Source organism: Lithobates pipiens, unplaced genomic scaffold (genome assembly GCF_037356315.1).
Source record: "Lithobates pipiens isolate NorthernLeopardFrog02 unplaced genomic scaffold, aLitPip1_a1.2 Scaffold_8, whole genome shotgun sequence".
NCBI classification, from domain to species: Eukaryota; Metazoa; Chordata; class Amphibia; order Anura; family Ranidae; genus Lithobates; species Lithobates pipiens.
In genome coordinates, this window is record NW_027507903.1 from 154,826,186 (window position 1) to 154,848,632 (window position 22,447).

General features: G+C 37.5%; 1 protein-coding gene across 29 annotated transcripts in view; it reads left to right on the plus strand.

Annotated features, from left to right (window-relative positions):
- Positions 1–1,200: 1,200 nt before the first annotated feature.
- The window catches only part of CELF2 (CUGBP Elav-like family member 2), a 683,959-nt gene continuing 662,712 nt past the window's right edge, over positions 1,201–22,447 (plus strand). For 7 of the 29 annotated variants that reach the window (XM_077472888.1, XM_077472891.1, XM_077472894.1 and 4 more), the window contains exon 1: positions 1,202–1,379. In XM_077472888.1, the coding sequence (XP_077329014.1) occupies positions 1,273–1,379 (107 nt within the window). In that variant the 5' untranslated portion in view covers positions 1,202–1,272. Of the gene's footprint in view, positions 1,380–22,447 lie in introns of all 29 variants that reach the window. The other 22 variants (XM_077472906.1, XM_077472904.1, XM_077472907.1 and 19 more) reach the window with 5 other exon arrangements.

Below are 22,447 nucleotides of genomic sequence, written 5' to 3' on the forward strand. Positions count from 1 at the left end.
GGACCTTTTCACAGATCCTTTTTCTATGCAGGGTATGCAGGATAAGTCAGAGGGTGTTAAAAATACTTGTATTTAGCCATTACTAACACTTGAACATTTCTGAGTCTACTGTAGAGCCATACACATTTGCTGACAGTAAATGTGAAACCAGGCCAAGATGGTAAGACCAATCTACATGGGAACCCTACTGTAGCTATTATAAGTATGCTATTCCAGCGTGCAATGGGAAAATAAATCAAAAGTGCAGTAGTTTCCAAATATGCGACTAACCGGACTGTGGACTTTTGTAAGAAGAGCTCACATTTTTTTTTTTTTTTTTTTTTTGCTTGGGGCACTAAAAGTTAGATCCAAAGTGCTGGTGAGTTTCTAAACAGCTCCCCCAGCTGGTGTCAAACTAAGGTCTTTAGTGCCTGGATGACTGGTATAATCGAGTTACTGCAAAAGAAATGACATGGCCATGATCAGACAGTCCGATCAATTCAAATAGCTGTTGAGTCTCCTGGGTACAAAACCAATTCTGAGACATGTATGAAATATGGCTTAGTGCTCCAGGATAGTTACTATATATATATATATATATATAAAAAAAAAAAACAGAATGCATTACCCAGAAAAATAGGTTATTTGTATTGCAAACAATGATGCATCATGGTACTTACTAGGACAGCATCACACACCCATATAATTAACATATTTTAAGCAAATGTCTTTAAAAGAAGCTGTTCTATTTATATTATCCCTGACCTAATTTCACTGTGCATTTTGTATTATGACAACAGCATATAGGCAGATGAGCCCAAAATGCATTGTTTCTATTATTTTTATATAGCATAGGTCGTTTTTTTAGCTACCTAAGATGTATACAAAGTTGTATGTTACTTATTGAGCCTTTGAAATATATTTCAAAAGATCAAATCCAATTTACTTTAGTCTATTATTGAAAAAAAAAAAAGAAAAATTAAACCAGTATTGCATTGCTGTAAATGTCAAGATAATTTGTTATTATTTTTTTTTTTTATTCCCCAACTGATAGTAAGAAAATTAGGACATGTAAAAGACAATAAATACCAAAAGCAGTCAAGGCCCCTATAGGCAGCACACTGCACTAATGTAAATTATGGCCAGACAACATAACTTGTCACAGAGGATTATTTCTGCTTAGTGAGTCTGCAGGGGCCCCTTTGCTTCACCACTCAGCATTGATGAGAGAGAGCGAGGGAGAGAAGGAGAGCGAGGGACTAGCCATAGCCATTAGAAGCTACTGTGCCATTGATGTTTGAGCGCACTTCTGAACCGGCTTTTGTTGAGAATATCTGTGCAGAAAGCATGCGCTGTCCCAAATCTGCTGTTACTATGAGAAATGAGGAGCTGCTTTTAAGGTATGTTGCATACTCCTTTGTTTTAGCAGATGCTATTCAGTTGTCCTGAACGGTGTTGCCTATGAACATGCTGTGTAATAAGTAGCTCTCTTTGCTGTTGAGGACTAAATTGTCACTGCTTACCTCCACAGCAAGAGCTGATTTTCTCTTAGGGGTAGGAAGGACAGCTTTAAAAGACCAGCCTGCTATCCCTTTCTCTTTCCATTAAAGTATATCAGTTGTTTATCATGCACAAAAATAATCCTAAAAAAAAAAAAAAAAAGAAGCTAAGCCTTCATAACAGAGATCTCTAAATGCCGCTTTAAGCTGGACTTAGCCTACCTAAACACTGTCATTAGGGTTCTGCCTTGTTCAGGGGACTATATTATCATTAGCTCTTTACCGAAACTCAAGTTAAGTGTACAAAAAACTGTCTTGTATAATATCATTTTTAAATGCTGAAAACTGTATGTGAACTGGCCTCAGGTTGTGGGGGAAAAAAAAAAAATCAGTCTTTTGTTTATTTTCTACTAGACATTCTATCACCGAATGCATCTTTGGGGCTGACAATGGGACAGTCAAACAATGGAGCTGTCAAAGTAGCTTAATGCATGTCTGGGGCAGTATTTTCTCCCCTCAGCCCTATTTTCATTATCTCTATACTTCCATAATCTTGTTTGCTCAGACTAATGTCAGCATGGGCTATTAAGTATTGGCTGCTTGTTGTTGTGTTTTTATTATTATTTTTTTTCTTAATTTGCTATCCTCCGTTAAACCATACTTTCTGCAAAGCAAAGTCATGTCTTCGGGATTACATTTCAGATTTATAGCTTAGCCATTCGTTAACTACGTTGGAAAACTTATTGATTTTAAAGGTCTTTAATAGGAGCATTAATCTTACAATTACCTAGTTCTCTGGAATTTTTCTTGCCATTTCCTAGAGGCATGATTTGAAGTTTTACATGCTTGTAGAACGATAGCAGACATTTATTAATAAGGAAATGATAGCGATCATAAAGCACGGGTCATGTTTTTTTTTTATAGCTCATCATATGTGTCTGTTCATACGTTTGTGCCTGAAAGTAATTTATCCTGGCAGTGGCTGAAAAGTTATTTGGGGCTCTGGTTTCACAACAGTCATAAGGGCAGATCATTCAGGCATACTATATTCTTTTAATTAAAAAATATATATATTTTTGTGAAGCGTCTAAATCTTTATTTATGCTTTAGGCTTTACACTAATCTGCATTTTTTTTAATCTTACTTTGCATGCTTGATGCCTTGCTTCTTTTGCTGTTAAAAACAAAAGAACACGGTGACAAGTGTAGCCTTTTTGGACACCTAAGCCAAATAGTTTTGTATTTGCTGTGTGTAGTGATTGCACATGCTCAGAAAGTTTAATATGACAGCCATCTATAAAAAAAAAAAAAAAAAAATGCTGTTTCTAACCTTGTACGTGATGTACAATAAAGTTGTATAAATGCATATCAGACTTGTTTACAAAATAGCTTCTATGTGGAGATTAACTGCCTGGCAGCTCCCTCAAGTATTGACATACTGAGTGGAACAACCCTTGTTCCTTATTAGTCTATGTAATTTATGTGCTATAGCCATTAGTTGTAGCATATATTGCATGTTTATCATTTATACAGGTTGGATTTATTTTTCTGGTTGGTGTCATACAACTTGCAGCATTATTTCTAAACAGCTTTTTAAAGCTTAGCATTCTGTGCAATTTGAAAGATTTGACAGAGGGAAGCAAGGGAGCTTAAAACAATTCTGTCCCTGTATGACCCCAAAACAGTTTATGTTGTTGCAGAAATGACAGCTCCCTTGATGGAAAACCCATGCCTATCTACCTATCTATCTATCTATCTATCTATCTATCTATCTATCTATCTATCTATCTATGTTCTTTACCTATCAGCACTATTAGCGTTCCCTTTAAAATAGGCCTTTATACATTAATACTTGTACATGTTGTATTTAACCTACATAAAATGTATTGCAAAGTGTTTATTGTACACCTCTGATCACCAGCTCTCCAGCGCACACGGGGTTACCCGAGTGTCACACATTTATGTTGAAGCAAATAAAAGCTGCTATATATGCAATGCAAGTCTTAAAGGGTTCATTTGGCAGCTGACAAATGTATGTATTGCATGTATGTTATACCGTACCCATTTAAATGTAATGTGTTTATCGGTAATTTGACCAGTCTCCTGTGAAGTGCATGTATGTGTGTATGTGTATATATATATATATATATATATATATATATATATATATATATATTGTTGTTTGACTGAACTAAATAATCCTCATTTGCATGTTGTATATTTAATTTCCTTGGTTCATCTGTAAAAGCTGAGCTTTTTGCTGCTGTAGATGCTTCTGATTTCCTAGCACAGACAGTGCCTCATTTATTGCTAGCTAGCAGCTGCTATCATCCATACACCATTCCATTGCCACCTACTGAGAGGGCGTGCAAGGTGGCTCATTTTGAAGCCAATGCAAATGCCACTTCATGAATCAGTCAAAAGATACTGCTGAGGAAGTGAGACAGCTGCAGATCTCTGCTAAAGACCCAAGTGTCACCTGTACCCCAGGCCTATCTACCCCATTTGGAAATACCTGGAATCCAGCCTATTTGTGTAACTGCTTTACCATTCCACTAAATATCTCTTTAGAAAAACTGCTAGATGCTTACAAGACATTTTTATAATAGTCATTATTATGCAGCTCATGTACATGTATACCATGCATGCACATTTAATGGTATGGTAATTATAAGAATGAGTATTCTGTATTTTCTAAATATGGAGATGACATTCTTAGTTCTTTGGGTTCTCTTTTATTTTTATTTTTTTATTTTTTTATTTTTTTCATTTTTCTTCTTTTTAAGCTTGACATAGTTCCATGGTGCTCTTAGCACGTATCAGTTCATAGAAAGTACAGTTTTTATTGCTAAGCAGAGATGTGCACCTTCCTGCAATAACAAAGTGACCTTTACAGCCATAAGGCGTGAATAGCAGAAATTGAAGAGTAAGGTGCTGGTCAGACACTAGTAAGCTTGTCAATATCTGTTGTTATGAAGGCAATGAGTTATCCGGTTTAGAAATTGCAGGAAGTGCGGTAGTTGATCCTTCAATGATTAGGAGCAAAGAAAAGTGAAAATAACAAACCCACTGTACCTATGCCTGGAGAAGAAGGAAAATCGTATTATGTTAAACTGAGATTTGGGCTGCTGCACAGATACCGGATGACAGGAGCAGAGTGTATTTATCGTGGCACTTGTTAAATGAATGTGTCCAGCTCCTGGGTTTTTTTTTTTATTTAAGTCTGCCCTTTGTGTGAGCTGTTGATCTCTTGTGGCTTAAGGTGGACTAAATCTGAATGAGAAAATGCTTTACATTTCATCTCCTACAGCTGCCAAGGAGGACAGCCAAGACAATTTGGCAAGCTTGGCTACAAGTTTAACCTCTTAGCTACAAGAAGGCATTTGCTATCTGGAAATCAATGCGTTAAAAAGCACATACTGCACATTTCTTAGGATTATATACATAGAAAGCACATTTAGATCTGGAAGAAGGGGCCTATTTGTAATGGTTTATAACCAATCTATCGCCATTTTGTTTTAAGGAGCAACATCTGGACAATTTTGTCCCTCATATTCTCAAATAACGCCATGGGTAAAAAGAAATCAGCAAAATCTTATTTTTTTGTGAACTGATTTTTCTTAAAGGACTAGTGCTAAAGAAAATAGAAAACGTGTAATGCAAGAAATGTTTTTGTCTTGCAGATATTAAGAAACTCCACTGCATCATAGTTGTGGTTCTCTGCCATCCGTAGTCCAACAGTCTGCAATATTATCATCATCACATAATGTATTCACATACTCATTGTTAAATTACAATAAAACTCAAGTGTGTCTGTTATCAAATTGAAGTGTATAAGATTGCAAACTATACCTTTGGGGCTCCAAAACAAAGAGGAACATCAAATTAATATTCATACCTAGAACTTTGCAGGCAGAGTAGCTTGGGCTCGGATGCTTAGGAAGTCATTCAGGAGTGAATCAATACTAATTATTGTAATCAGCAGGGTTAATTAGCTGAAGATGCTGCTGATGGAAAGTTCATTGCTTATAGCCCCGAAATACACCTAACTTGATGAAACCTCAACTAAAATGGCAGATGATGTCTCAAGGAGCGAAACATGATTTTCCATTTCCAAAACCCAAAATATTTGCATCTGTCATTTTACAGGTAGACTAGATAGTGTATAGAGTACAATTTTTAGACAGCGTACATATTGATGAGATTGCCAGTTTTGGAATATGAAGATTGTCGGTGGAGAACTTTCCTACTTCTCAAGCCAAAAAAAGTCAGTTTATGCAATAATTTAACTCTGTGGTATTTTTCCACTGCTCAGTGTATCTAGAAGCTTATTCAGATTTACATTTATTTTGGCAATCCTTTTCAGAATTATTTTGTGTACATTATTTCAGTTTTTTAAATGTGATTTCAACGTTACTGTGTTTAACACAATTTGCAAAATAATGTCACATGAACAAGATAATTGAAAGGTTTTATTTAATTACATGTGCATGTGGTATACAGCGACTTAGCCTTTCCACTCCAAGGCTGAGCTGATAAAAGATAAAATATAGTTCTTTAGAAGTAAAAGAACAGTTACTCACATTTTCACATTAGTAAATAAACCCTCCTTACCATGCCTTGTGGACACTAAAACTAGCTATTTTCTCTATTTGCATTTATGTATATTTATGAATGATTACATATCTTTAGCTTCTTATTGTCTTTCAGATTGTTCCAGTTTAACACTTTGCTTTATGTACTCAAAATTAAATATAATTTTCCATTCAGTATATCAAGACCATGAAGTCTCAGTTCAAGTACAAATCATAAAATAATAAATTGCCCCATATACATATTTATGTATGAAAGATAACATTGTAGTGTTCTAGCTATGTTTCAAGGTACTGAAGAATAAAAACAACCCTGGGACCATTTTATAAATCAGGAAATGGCCAAGAAAATGTGCATTTTAAAATTCACCAGGGAACTTGTTCTCTTAAAAGTGAAAACAAATAACACAGTGACAATTGTTGATCTTGTTTGCATCGAGGTATATGTCATGACCCGGTAAACCAATTTATACGGCAAGTAATGCTATAAATATGTATACCCCAAATTCCCATGAGGGAAGCGGCAAAAGTAGAACTAGGCTGTGCAAAACATTTTGTGATGTCTCTAGACGACAAGGCACCATTGTGTGCTTATTCAGTAAGAGTCTCTTTAAGTATTCCAGTTTTTTGTTCTTCTGGGGAAAAAGCCTTACTGTGAGCCTTCAATGGCCATCACAAAACAGCATTTAGTTATAACCGGTTTGGCTTTTTCATACTGGTCATTAAAATCTATGTATGCAAAGAGGAAGTGCCCCCTCCCCATTAGATGCACACATTTCACTTGTGATGGGAACTTCATATACTATATCTATACAATGGATCTCTGTCAAAAAAAGGAAGCATCCTTTTTTTCTGGCACATTTTACCAGTATTCATGATATTATTTAACTAAGGTTATATAATCATACAGTGATAATTGCACACAGATATGTATGCTAGGCTAGAAATTTGTTGTGCAAAATATGATACCGAATAGGCACTTGTACACTTTATCTTTCTATTATCTATAAAAATAAATATTTTATAGGCTTCAATGGGTTACCATATTTTGCAGATTTTTTCCTGTTGCACAATATTATCTAATACAACGTTATATTCTTTAACATTAACATATGAATGTATAGCATGTGCAATGTTCTATCTTATGTCAACATTCTGAGTCTTCTGTGGATATAACGGACGTAAGCTTTCCTTACTAAAATCTTTGTGTGGGTAATGCAATATTGCACACAATAAATACATGGGAAATCTGTATAGCTAGTCTAAGTTCTCCATTGTGTCAGAACTTTTTCTGTCTCAAGTCCCCTAATATTGTTTTGTTAATCTGCATTAACTTAGATGTTGAATTTAGGCTTTTATTGTGCAAGAATTTGACTGTAGAAAAGTACATAAATTGGCTCAACCCATTAATTTGGGGAAAATTTACCTTATTGTTTAGAGGGTTTTTGTGAGCCTCCAGAGAATGAATGAATATCAGATACATATTATGATGGTCGGGCTATCGGTCTGTGTATACCCAACATTATAATAAATAAGTAGCAAAGACTGTAGGAACACATTGAATGGAGCCTCAATCATTCATTTGAAACTCAGCAGACTGCTGTCAGAACTTTTGATCTTGGTGCTCAGAGTCTTTTCTTCTGCCTTTATTGTAAGGTAAAACATCTTGTCTTGCCATATACAACAGGTGGTCATTTAATTAAAAAAGAGACTTCATGTAGAGGCATTTTGTTCCATGGAACATATTGTACATTCTTGACTTTGAAGACATGCAGAAAGAAAGATTCACATGGTTTACTGTAGGCTGACAATAGATTCATATTATTTATTTATAAATGGTGGTAATGAACCAGTCAATGTAGGATTTGTTTAGTAGATTAAATTCTCAATTTATTATCCCAGCAGATGCCGAGAGCTTTGCTCCTACACATATATACAACTCCCTCATTGATGAATTCCAAGAGTAGCATATAATTTTTTCCTAATATAATAATTCTATAGACAAATGGCTAAGACAGCAGTGCATACATGAACATAAGGTACAAATAAGTTTGCCGATTGTGTTTTTTACACACAGTAACTCATGTATAATGAGAAAATTAAGAATAATGTCATAGCAACAAATGAAATGAAATATGTGCTTGCAGAAACACAAAGACTGCCATTGCTGGAACTCTTATGAAACTGTTTTTCTCTGACCATCATACTCATCTTACAGCTATGGTAATTTCTGTGTCACTGACCTAGTATCAAACCTGGAACTTTAACTTAACTTACATAGTGGTCAGGGGCCTGGAAAGTGTTGAAGAGCATCAGCCTGGCAGCCAAACAACTACAATTTTAATTAGGTGGTCAGCATAGGGTTCCTTTAACAATCATGCAGCTTTTAATTGACTACAGGTACAAAATCACCCAGTTATACAGTATTTCCATCTAATATCCTATCTCCAAAGGCTTATTCAACATATAGCCTTAGCAAAAAAATAAATAAATATGGATCTGTGCTAAGGGTAGTTAATTATAAAAAAAAAAAAAACTGTTTTTATATTACTGAAGTGGGATTAGATACATTTGTATTGGTTGTTCTGAATTATTGTACATTATTTGTGCATCCATACATTTTTATATAAGCTAGGTCATTATGTCCAATGTTGCCTGGTCGTTCATCTGATATCCACAGCACCAGAAAGTTTACTGGACAATCATGCAGAATGGAGAGTCCTGCAAGTAATACATTCAACATATAGGGGATCATTTACTAAAGCTGGAGAGTGTAAAATATGATGCATCTCTTGCACAGAAACGAATCAGCTTCCAGGTTTTATTGCCAAATCTTAATTGAGCAAGCTGAAGTTAGAAGCTGATTGGCTACTATTCACAGCTGCACTAGATTCCGAGTGCCTTAGTTTTAGTAAATCTGCTCAACAGTCATTAAATTGAGAATTATATTGCCCTAGGTGGAAATTTTCTTCCAATTCCCTGTTGTTTTGGAGTGCAGTCATAAGCATAATGCTGTTGTTTACAGTCTAAGGTTACAAAGGAAGTATGCTTACATATCATGATATGAGCATGATATTGCTTTCTAACCAATGGCATCCATCTAATATCTATGTCTAATTTAAAGTGTGATAAAGAGTGATATGTTCAGAACCATAAAGACTAATATGTTGAGCTAAGGTGGTTCTTGAAAAAGTGACCTGTTATATAGTTTTCTATCACCTGTATAGTTTACAGCTGCCAAGAAAAACAATTGCTCGGTGCACTCCCTGTAAATCCACATGCTCTCGGCATTAGGAAAAATTGTAAAATAGGTTTTTGTTGGGATTACAGATGAGATAAACTCTCTTTGAAATTGATATCACCCCTCCTCATGCTGTCATGACAGATTATTAACTGCAGGTGTTATTTTTTCCCGTGCAGTGTGTTCACTGTTAGCACATATTTATTTGTGTGTCAGTCCTATATTAGGTAACTGGAAATGGCATCTGGTGAGAAAGCATGTCACCATGCCTGGAAAGACATGTATTATCAGGGCAGCACGGGTTGTTGGCACCTTGGACCATTTCCTCTTGACCTGTACAAGGATGCACTATATAGATTTGTGAGAAAGCATTACAGTTTATGCATCTGTGCTGGCAGCCCTACAAAGGAACAGAAACCTGGAAGCCTTCTTTCAAATATGATTGAAATACACTTGTTCCAGTTTCTGGATTCTAAAGATAAGACTCTTGTCGGAATCAGCAGAAACACATATGTAGGCCATGAATATATTTACTCTCTGTCTTGTAGACAAGATTAATTAGATAGCTACATCCCTTGGATTTTATTGGGAAAACTTGGAGGGCAAATGTTTAAGTTTTCCATTAGGCTAAATCCCCATTTGGCACTGACAGAATAAGAGAAACATCAGAATAGGACTCCCTTTACCTAGTTCCAATATAGCTACAGGGCAGGAGCAGAGGAGCGTCCTTCTGTGAGGCTGATTTACTAAAAGAGTAGAAGATTTTTTCATTTCAATGAACCAATCATGTGCAAGGGAACCCCAATTTTGCATTCGCCCCCCTGTACATGAATGGCTTTTCAAAGTGAACAGAGGTTTACTGGGTTATGTGAAAATTCTACTTCTTTAACCCCTTCAGATCTGTACTATAGCTAAATGACTGCTACAACGCGGGCCTACTTTGCCGGGAGGCCATCAATAGACATTCTCCCCTTTGTACGCTCCCCGTGCACCTCCTGCAGGGCGCACGCAGCGCGCGCTGTGATCACCGAGTCAATGAGACTCGGGTGATCACAGATCGGAGTAAGGGGTCGATCCCGGCCCCTTACCACATGATCAGCTGTTAGCCAATGACAGCTGATCACGTGATGTAAAAAGACGATCAGTAATTGTTTTTTTTTCTTCTCACACTGCAAGCGTGAGGAGAAAAAAGCCGATCACCGGCTTCTGTTGAAGGGATATTGGCGCCAAAGAGGAAGAGGCAAAGTCACCTCATCTGTGCTCACCAGTACCGCCTGCCAGTGCCACCTTCCAGTGCCCACAGTGCCACAAATCAGTGCCTACAGTAGCACAAATCAGTGCCCACCAGTACATAAATGTTCCAACAATCAGTGCCACCTATTAATGCCCACAAGTGCCATCTATCAATGCCCACCAATGGTGCCAATCAGTGCCTCATCAGTGCCACCTAGCCTATTAGTGTCAACTACCAGTGCCGATCAGTGCCCATCACTGACACCCATCAGCACCCATTACTGACACCCATCAGTGCCCATCAGTGCCACCTATTAGTGCCCTTTAGTGCCACCTATCAATGCCCTTCAGTGCCAACCATCAGTGCCACCCATCAGTGCCACCTTTCAGTGCCCACCAATGCCACCTATCAGTAACCGCCAGTGCCACCTCATCAGTGCCCACCAGTGCCACCCATTAGTGCCCATCAGTGCTGCCTTATCAGTGCGCATCAGTGCCCCCTTATCAGTGCCCATCAATGCAGCCTCTCGGTGCCCATCAGTGCAGCCTATCATGCCCATCAGTGTAGCCCCATCAGCGTACATCAAGAGAAGGAGAAAAATTACCCATTTGCTAAATTTATTAACAAAATATAAAATGGTTTTGTATTTTTTTTTTCTGTATTTTTTTTTTTTTTTAGAGGTGATCAAATACCACCAAAAGAAAGCTCTATTTGTGGGAAAAATAATTATAAAAATTTAATTTGGGTACAGTGTTGTATGACTGCACAATTGTCATTCAAAAAGTGACAGCGCTAAAAGCTGAAAATTGGTCTGGGCAGAAGGGGGGTGTAGGTGCGCAGTAAGCAAGTGGTTAATAAATCAAAGTCTTGGAATGGTACTATCCACCGTGTTAAAAACAAGATCACTCTAACTCTTTTCAATACAAATTATATACAGAAACAAAGGTGTTTGTCCTTGTGCATGCATAGAGTAATCCCGGGTGTACCCACCAAGGTTTCTAGACCTTTACCCATTGCCAAAATCTGTAGCCATCTGTACAAGCCCTGCATACTTGAAGAGAATATGCTACTTTACCTATTCAGGGCAAAGTATGGGAGTCTCTTACTTGCACCCCCTTTCCTCCCTCAACACACTTATGCTCACTTTCCCTACAGTCTGTCATTGCTCCATCTTAGCCATCACAAATACCCAGAGCTTTCAGGTAGGGTGGAGCATGTGACCCCCTCTCGTGATGAGATTGGTTGCTTCAGCCCACACTATGTCTTAAATCCTGTGTACGCTCTGACACCATTAGCTCAGAGTTTACATGATGTTTTACTCCCTGAGGTACAGAGCTGCAGGAAGCATGGAAAAGGAAAGTAAATGTACATTACTGAATGTGCATGGACATTAACTGGCCCTAATAGCCCACAAACTGGAGTGATTAAATGTCTGTATTCAATGAGAGTTATCACTGAAAGTCTACATTATAATTTACTTTAGTAAAGAGTTTTAACTGCAGTAACCAAAAGCAACAAATCAGAATCCGTCATGTACTTGTCTGACTTCTGATTGGTTACACCTAACAATTAAAACACTTCTTTTTAATTGAATAAGATAATTTAGTGAAACTTAAGTCGGCCTTAAATGACAGTGCACTCTAACGTAAGATAGGCTACTAAACTTTGTGTAGCGATTTGGGGTAAAGAACAACTATTGTAAAAGAAGAAGAACACTACATTGAAGTAGAATATATTTTTAGCACTTCCCTATGTTTTATTGAGTTCTAGAACGTTGCTGTTAGTGTGGCACTTTAACAAATACAATAAAAAGATAAAATAATCTTTATGAAATACTAAAAAACATTGGACATCCATGTCAAGTATAAACTAAACTGGAAAGTGTGATAAACTGTACTTATGCCAGGCCAGTGTGTTCAGTGACAAGATGATCTAGGTCTGTGTCCTCTGCTAACCTGAGATGTGTACATTCCCTGTAATCTTTGCTTCTCAACCCCATAACCTTACATAACTTTCTGCATGGATAGTTGTAATCTGTCTGGCTAACTGTAACAGATCAGGTTTTCTAAAGCTACTTAACATACTTTCTAAAATGTATGATGCATAGATGGCTGTATAATTGCACTATGTGCATTTGCATTTAAAATCGAATAATGCAAAGCAAAGTACTTTGTATGCCATTTTTTGTAGCAACCAGAGGGTTAGTCTCACTGATATTTTCATAACTTTGTAACATTCAAATATTGCTTTTATTTTTATTTTGCAGTCTCAGCAAAAAAAAAAAAAAAAGCTTCTCTGCATGCTAGACATTTTGTAGTAGATGCTTAGGTTCACGTGAAAGGATATACTGTTTTTACCAATAGATTTTTTTGGATCATACAAAGTCAGGTGTTGGATCAATTGTTTTTTCGTGTCTTATAAGTACAGAAAACCTATCCAGCCTTTGGCACAAGTTCTTTGGTACTGATAGATTCTATGCATCAGAAATGAGCTTCATAGCTTTTTTTTTTAATATAAGTGTTCTGTTTATCTGATAGTATTTATGCTGTAGTATTACCTAATACTACACCTGATGTCTTTAAATACACAGTCATAATGTTGGGACTTACTTTGAGTATTTGATATTGTGAACAGAAGGAGGATGACCCCACATTTTCTGGCTCAATCCAACCCTCTTGCTTGCCCGTAGTAAGATTTTGGGCTTGGTTTATTATACCTGGAGCATTGAGAATCTGGTGCAGCTGTGCATCGTAGGAAGATAGCTTCTAACTTCTACTTGCTCAAATAAGCTTTGACAATAAAATCTGGAAGCTGAATGATTTCCTTGCAAAGCTGCACCAGATTTTGCACGCTCCATTTTTAGAAAATGCCCCCCTTTGTGTTATTTAATGGGATACAGCTAAGTGTATAAAACCACCTGAAAACAATCTTGGTTAGCTGGCATTTTGTCAAAGCCTAATAATGCCACTGTGAACACTACACGGATGCAACTATGTACACACTCACAAATGGAAATGTATTTGGCTGTTTTATCAAATATACAGCCAGAATTACAATTCCTATGGCCTGTAAAACAATTCACACTTGAATTGCACTTCAATGAAAAGAACAATAATCTTGTGTCAGTACCTGCTTTATGCCTCATTCACATGGGTGTACTTATGCATACTTCCATGCAAAGAGCCATCGGTTGTTCTGTGCATCTGTGAGCGGGCAGTCACAATCATGTCTATAACCGCATGCAGCAGCTTCATGGACACAAATGTTTCCATCAATGCAGACAGTGTGCATCCAGGGACACACGCCCATACCCACATGGCTGTAAAATTTGTCTGTATTTGTGCAGTCACTGTGTCCCAGTAGACATCAATGGAACTGCCTGCAAGTGGATGCATGGAATACCAATGCACCTCATGCAGGCAAAGATGACCTTTCACATAGATGTATGCAGAGGTATGCCTGTGTGAATAAGGCCTAACAGTCTTGAAGGTTTGGGTAACCACAGTTTTATCAAACATTTTCCGGTGTTATTTTATTGCTCAAAGTCTAAAGTAATTGAAAACATGGATTGACATTTTTTACATTCCTACTTGCATCACTGCATGCAAATTGTAGTATGCTAAACTGTAAACAAAAAAACACCAACCATGCACAACCCAGATAGCAAATAGCAAGAAATTGTGCTGCAAGTTTGAAAATGACTTGCTAAGCTGCTGCTAGACTTGCCATGCTTCACAAGTTTGTTGCACAATTGCAGCAAGTTCACATTGCATGACTGCAGATCAACTTTCTTTGCAAATATTCTGCACATCTGCTGCAAGTTCTTGTTCAGTTATGCTGTGCAATAGTCAACCCACCACAGGGGTCACTGTGGCTGATTTTTTATGCTGTAGACTTGCACAGTTTTTGCTGTAGACTCACCACTGCAACTTTCTTCTTATAAGTGACTCGCCACGCAAATTTGCTACAAATTGGAAAAGTGTCAACTAGAACTTGTGCTTTAAGTGCTCTGCTAATGTACAAGTGAAAATATTCAGCAAGTTACAGACTTAAAATTCAACACTTCCACATATTTGTGGCAAGTTATCCTTGCTGTCTGGGAAGTACATACTTAATGAAAAGTAATGGGCTATATGGGTTAAAACATGCCAATGACCTGCAAGTTACATTGCCATTAATAGGACTTTAATCAGATCTGAAATGCTTTTGTACCACTACAAGTCTCAGCGCATATGGCTAGGCAAAGATAATGGTAATAGGAAATAGTCCTATGTTCAGATCATTAGTTGGAAGGCTTCCAGTCACAAAACCTTTTAGATAGATTTCAACATTCTCCTCAGATGTAATTAACTTTTTCATTATCATTGTGTCTTTAACTGATCATTGAAAACAGATATTGTCTACCAAACTGGACTTTAGTGAAAAACAGTAATCTATTAATGTTAACATGGTAAGAAAAGATTGTAATCCATTAAAAAAATCAAAACAGCCGTACCTATCCCAAGCGCTGTGTAATCAGCAGCTTAGCTGCTACATTCATTACACTGTTTACAGGTAAATTGACATTTCCATCACCTGGCATGTTGTGTTGCATTGGCAGCTGATTTTCTAGTTGTAGAATTATTTATGGACTCAATTGTCTATTTTTAGAGATTGTGCGCTATGCAGTTACATAGTAAAACAGTATGGATGCCACAGATGGATGTGATCAGGAGGGTAATTGCCATGTATTTAAATTTAAGGAAATAAATTAAAACAAAAATAAAATTATACATTGACTAAACAAGCTCCGCAACTGTATTTTAAAATAATGCATTGGTTTGTCTTTATGTTGTTATGTTATATTTTGTAGTTCCCCGCAAAGCATTGGCATATAGTGCTGCCCCCTTCCTTTCTCCTGGGAAGGGAGGGGCAGCATTACACACCAATGAGGCTTTACTGTATTGTGCAAGCATACAGGTGCCCCCATAGCGAGCGACTTGCTATGGGGGTACTCAGAGAAGAGGAGGAGCCAAGAATGCTGGTGTGGGACCCCAAAAGAGGAGGTTTGTGGCCACTCTGTGAAACCATTGCACAGAGCAGGTAAGTATGACATGTTTATTAATTCAGAAAAAAATACATTTTACAACCACTTTAATTTCCACTTAAATCTGTCAATTAAATTTTAAAATAGCTTTTTTAAATAAAAGGTGGACTTACACTTCTAAACCTGGAACTGCTGAATGTAAAGCCAGCCATACATGGATTAAAATTTGGCCAGTTCAGCCGGGACAGGCTGAATTTCAATGAATGGACAGGCTTTTCAATGAATGGAAAAGCTATCGATCAACTTGTGTACAACCAGTATGTTTGAAAATTTCCTCTCAATCAGTGTTACTGGCTATAGCTGACAGTGCTTATTAGCGTACTCTGATATGGTGGGAGGAAATCCCCCCACTGTCATAATACAATAGCTCAGACTAGCCCACTGGCTGAATGAAAAAAACAGACTCATGTATGGCTAGCCTTATGCCCTGTACACATGAGCGGATTTTCCGTCATAAAAATCTTGGATGGTTTTTCCAACAGAATTCCGCTCAAGCTTGGCTTGCATACACACGGTCACACAAAAGTTCGCTGAACTTTCCACCATCAAGAACACGGTGATGTACTATACTTCGACAAGACGAGAAAATGATGAAGTTCAATGCTTCCGCGCATGCAATGAATTATTTCCGAGTATGTGTAGGAATTTTGCGCATCGGAATTGCTACAGACGATTGGAGTTTCCGATGGAATTTTTTTCCGATCGAAAAATTGAAAACCTGCTCTCAATCTTTTGCTGCCAGGAATTTGGCCAGCAAAAGTCCAATGGAGCATACACATGGTATCATTTTCCAACCAAAAGCTCTCATCGGTCTCTTGCTGGCCGAATTTCCAATCATGTGTACGCAGCATTAACACTGCACAACGTTTCTCTCGCCACCCTTGAATAACATATTCAATTATCAATTGAGCCTCATTCTTTCTAATTACAGCCACACCAAAAAGGTCATGTTTGTATTTGAAGTCCATTTTAAATAAAAATCATTACTAAGCTCTGGAGCAACTGCATTTGCAAAGTGCACAACCTATTTTCCTTTAGTAAATCAACCCCACTGAGTACTAAGTCTCCTTACAGCAGTATCTGCATTCCATCCCCCTATAGATCTGTCTAGAAGTGACACAATGGGGTTGATTTACTAAAGGAAGCTCCACTTTGCACTACAAGTGCACTTGGAAGTTTAGTCGCTGTAGATATGAGGGGGACATGCAGGGAAAATAAAAAACAGCATTTATGCTTGCACGTGATTGGATAATAAAATTAGCAGAGCTTCCCCAAGTTTCAGATCTTCCCCTCAGCTCTACAGCAACTGCACTTCCAAGCGCACTTGTAGTGCAAAGTGGAATTGTGTTTAGTAAATAAACCCCATTAATAGCAAAAGGAAAATATGAACTTGAAAGATTGGTGTCAGGCACTGCTCCGTTTTTTCTTGCTTTACCTTGCTCTAGAAAAAGACCCACAAGTTGGTTATGTTGTATATAGCCCCGAAGAACATTGCATGTGATAGACGGTCCCTTTTCTGAAAAAGATGAGAGTGGCTGTGTACCTGTTTTATAGAGGGGCCTAGGTAGGGTGTCTACTTTTAGACTTGAAGACAAGTGATATGTCTGTGTTTAACAGCACTTATATTAAAAGATAGTAATATGTAAAGCTGTGCATACATTTATTCAGAGGGAGTAATATTCACGTGAGCATTAAGTATCTTTGACATTCATTTTTCACTGTCATATTTGTTTCAGCAGTAAAATAGAAACAGGCTGCTATAGTATGTTCAACTTTAATTAGTAAAGTAAATTAATATATACAGTATGTTTGCATTCATTTAAATACTTATATTAACAATGCATAAATGCATATATTTAGCTACAGTATATTAAAGAGCCAGTTCACGTACCAGCTATAATATAAGGATATTTCAAACATATTCCATAGTAAAATATATTTCCCATAAAATATCCACTTGGTTTTATTAGGAGTGTATCTTCAAATCAGTGAGTTGGGTGTTGTCAGATTGTCATGAATATTAGATAGATAGAACTCTGTGTTTTACTTCTAAAGTCATTTTCATGATCATCACTCACATGATCCGTGAGACAAAATTTGTTCCACATGAAAAAAGCCTCAGTGAAGAAATTCATTTTTACACCATGAAATACAGAACAGTTTTCAAGCAGTACTATAGATCACAAGGCATTATGTAAAATGACTTTATGTTGAATTTCTATAGGTCTTAGAAGATTTAACGGGTGAACGGCCATATGAGGTGCTACAGGTTTGAGGGGAAAAGCTGTGTCCGTTTAAACCATTTGCTTTACCTCATTAGATGGAAGTTTTTTATCTTAAAGTGAACCTTGCAGGGCAAAGATTAGGTTCATTTCAATGTCAAGCTCTGAAGCAGTTGATACTCATGCTCTCCTCACTCCTTATGAGTACTTTTGGGTATGTGACAGCATGTGGCCTAGTGTTCCTCATCCCACTTGACAACACTTGTGCTTGGTGATTGATTGCTCATGCACCCAGTGCTATAAAATGGGGTAAAAAGAATTCCTCTGCCCCATCAAAGCTCCAAGTTACAATGGCCTTTTTCAAAATCAGAAGTGGTTTTACATCTATTTACTCCTATAACTACCTTCACTGTCTAATTGGTGGTCCAGGTAAAGAACTGTAAAGCTCCCACTCACACATTACAGTCAGAGTGCACAATATTTACAATTTGGTTAAATGTAAAAAATAAAAATAAAGTTTACTGCCAAGTAAAAAGGCAGGTACATGGAGGTTACTGCAATCCCTATGGTTAAATCTGAAAAACAGTCCATTCTTATTGGCCACAGTCCTCCTGGCACTTCCTGGTAGAGTCAAAGCTCCCACTCTACCTTTTCTCATGCACATTCTTCTTGGAGGTAAGCTACCATAATGATGAGCCCAGAATAGTTATATGTGAGAAGGGAGAGGTAAACATTCACACTACTATGTGTTGGTGCTTTGCCCAGTCAGTATTCAGGCATAGCAACAGGAACTGCAAACTTTCACTAGAGCCTCTAATTGCCTGAACTTTACACTTGTACGCAATGTTTTCAAAGTGATAGGGGAACTTTAAAGCTGGGTTAGGGTCAATAATTTAGAATCATTATTGTAAAGGTTATTTCTTACCTTTAAAAAATATCTATTTCTTTTGTTTTATACAGGCTTTTACCAGTGGGAAATCCACACTTTAATATGGAAACTGTCTTCTTTATTTCCATGTAGTAAGACTTGTGGCAACCATGTCCACTATTTCCTTAGCCACATATCCCCTGTATAGAGCAGTTTTCAGTTAAAGATGGCCTATTTCTGTCATTGTTTGCTGTAGCAGGAAGACCAAGAAGTCTCAGACTTTTGGTCTGACCTGCCCACTAACATTGCATTACTTGATTGACAAGCCTCGTTCCTCACATCCATCCACTTCTGCTCCTTTTTATGTAATAATAAATTAATTAAAAGACATTGGCAGACATACAGAAACTAGTAAGGAATGGAAGAGAAGTATGCAGCAATGTGTGTCAGAAGCTTATAACTGGTTCACTTCTAATCCACCCCAAACTCACCCACCATCCCACTCATATGCATGTCCATTGTGTACAACTATTTCCACTCGTCACAAATTCTTCATCATGGTGGCAGCCATAGCTGCTTGTTCCTGAAAATAAAGATGTTGTCATTACATTTTAGAAGGTACACTTTACAAAAATAAGGCAAGTGATAAAATCACGTGAACATTTCTTGAATTAGTATTTAGTATCAGTATTAGTAACTCTTTTTCTAAACTCCTCCCTTTATATCAAAATATATTTACTTATACTTATACTTTTATAAGGATGAGGAGTGCCACCTCTTTGGCATTCCTTAGCAGCAAAGCCAAACGTTGCACTGGTTCTCTACTGAACCACTATATTTTAGTGTATTTTAGTGATCAGGCTTGACCAGGCATAGCAAATAATTGTGGGATGGGTGTCTGTCTTTTTTAACAAGAGGGCTGTATTTAAAGCACCTTAACATTTTTACAAGACACGGCCTTATACAAATCATACACTAGGTCCAGGTTAAGCTCATGACAACATGTAAAAAGACCAGGTAGCACACTGATATTATATATGTAGCATTAATGAAGGAGCTGCTGGTTATTTTTGGGCTTACCATTACCTTCCGCTTCTTCTTGTGACACGTCTAGGGGATGTCCCGTGGTAGATGGCCCAGTAACTTGAGACTGACAATAGATCCAGTTGAATGGATTTTTTTTGCAAACATCAATCATTGAACCGTCTTTTAACTTGGGATCAGAGGGTTGGGAAGGAAAGTTCAGGTACTCTCAATGTCAAAGTCTATAAACGTTAAGGAACTTGCTTACTTTGACTGCATCCAAAGAATAGCCATTCGCAGCTGGATGAGCACTCAGGTTGGACAGTCCCTCTCTCACAAGGCCTAGCAGCCAACAAGGTGCTTACTCGGGAATGAAGTCTTTATCACCGACATTGTTGCAGAACACGTATGGAAAACTAAGTGGCAGAACAGTTACTTCAGCCCTTCCAGGCTCTTGTTAAGAAAACCAACCTCACGCGTGGTGTTCTTATAAAGAGTCCTCCCCTGGAATGCTCGAAGTACACTGGGTCTCTCCCAGACCGGAGACGGCACCCATCCACCTTGGAAACCTTCCTTAGTTCCCTTGCCTTGGTCTAGCCAGCCCAGAGGCATCAAAGTCGGGTGGAACCACACCCCAGGCCATAGCCTTCCCGGGGGCTGGTCAGGAAGACTAGGACCATATACTCAGCACTGCATACTGGACTGGAACCCAGAACCATGTGCCGTCCATGTCTTTTAATACCCTCTCCCAGAGGGTACAGCAGGAGGGCCACTCCCACTGACCTGACTCCGGGAGGGAATAATTCAAGCGCCTTACCAGACCATAGTTCCACACCTGCCACCAGAGACAGTGCCCCCTGTGGCCAGGCTGAACATCTTGCAGTCCAGTCAAACTGACACAGAAGTCAAATTTAGTCAAATAGGACCAAACCAAATTGTAGTTTGGGTAGAGCTTTTAACTTTGAAAAACATAATGCGTGCTCTTCAGGAGCCGGCCGCTACACACTCCCCCCGCTTATTTAAATGATGTCCCCATCGCCTGGGAAAGACAGGAAAAAGAAACCCAGAACTAAACATAGCACTTGCTCTTCAGGAGCCCATCGTTACATATACATCAGCCAATGATGGTACACATCACAGCTGTGTTTCAGTCCATTTATATAGCACATTCAAGACATCCATTGCTTTAAACAAAGCATCTAGCAGTGTTTTGATGTCATGTGTTGCTGGTCTTGCTTCTTCATCATCTCAAGTGACTCAAGGAGGTACCATGAAAATGATATATCATAGCAGCAGACTTTAATTTTGAAAATACTTCTTATATATGAAATTGGCTGGATATATATTTTTATAATGTGAAACGTACATTTTGCCAACACACACACACGTGTCTGTCTATATATCTATATATTCCTTCATATAATATTATTACAATCATTTGTTGTTTTCTTCAAGCCCATTAATAACTCATTCCATTTGAACTGTTGACTATTATAGCATGTTATGTGTTTATATTTTCTTCATAAGGTTTATTTGGTAATGGAGTTCCAGCTGCTAGGCAACAGAGAGTAAAAGTATTTTATGAATATGATATATTCAATCAGTTCTTTGTGAACCACTTCTTTTTGACAGCCAACATTGTAGAGAAACATATTATAATGATAGATGTCATGGTTTGAAACCCTACATTGAGATGTACTCAGTTTAGTTAATAATACGCACTATACAAAATGTCGCCTACATTGGTGCCCATCGAAAGACAGAAATACGGTATATAACAATGTATGTTTTACAGTATTATGATTTCAAGCATCCACTACATACATTTTAAAACATAAGTTCCATTGAAGATCATAAACAATGATAATTTTTTTTAAATCTTATCATCGAAACAATGAATATATCGTATACAATCATTGTAGACAAGGACCAAAACGCTTGGTATGAGACATCATTTACTTAACTCATAATTAAACAATGAAAACCTATTGGCAAATACAATGACAAGAGGGACTGGGTAGCTACATGCACATCTTGTAATTAATGGTCAGCTGCACGTATTCTAGCAGATAAAAGATAAGCGATAACTAAAAGTGAAAAATGGGAAGAGTAACTAGGAGTGATCCCTGCAAAACCCCCAGTAGGAAGAACAATGGACTATCTTGAGACCCAATTATTAAACAAAAATATAAAAAATATATACATTTTATTTGTACAAAATTGTTTAAAAAGACATAGATGCACAATGTATGGTAAAACAGCAATTTATGACAACCCCAACAGACAGTAAGTTATAGAAACAGGTCACATAGTAGCCTCAGACGGGTGCTGAAGGCAGTTGATTAATGATGTATTGTATATCCTCTACATGTTTCGCAGCTAAAAGCTGCTTCTTCAGGAGATGGTATACATAGTATAATCTACAACAAATCAAAAATGTGATTATGCCAAAATATCAATAAATGGTAGTGAGGGGAATGAAGACCAGAGCCCAGATGACAATCAAGTTAGGGACTCCATAAATAAGAGTGAAAAAGGTTCAAATGAAACAGATTTTTATGATTTTGCTTCTTTTTTTTTTTTTCTTTTTTTACTCCAATAGATTTTCAATAAATGTTCTTCTTTGAGTTTAGTACTAGAGCATAGAAAGTAGTATATACTGACATACCCCATTTTTAAGTACACAATGGGATTTATTTACTAA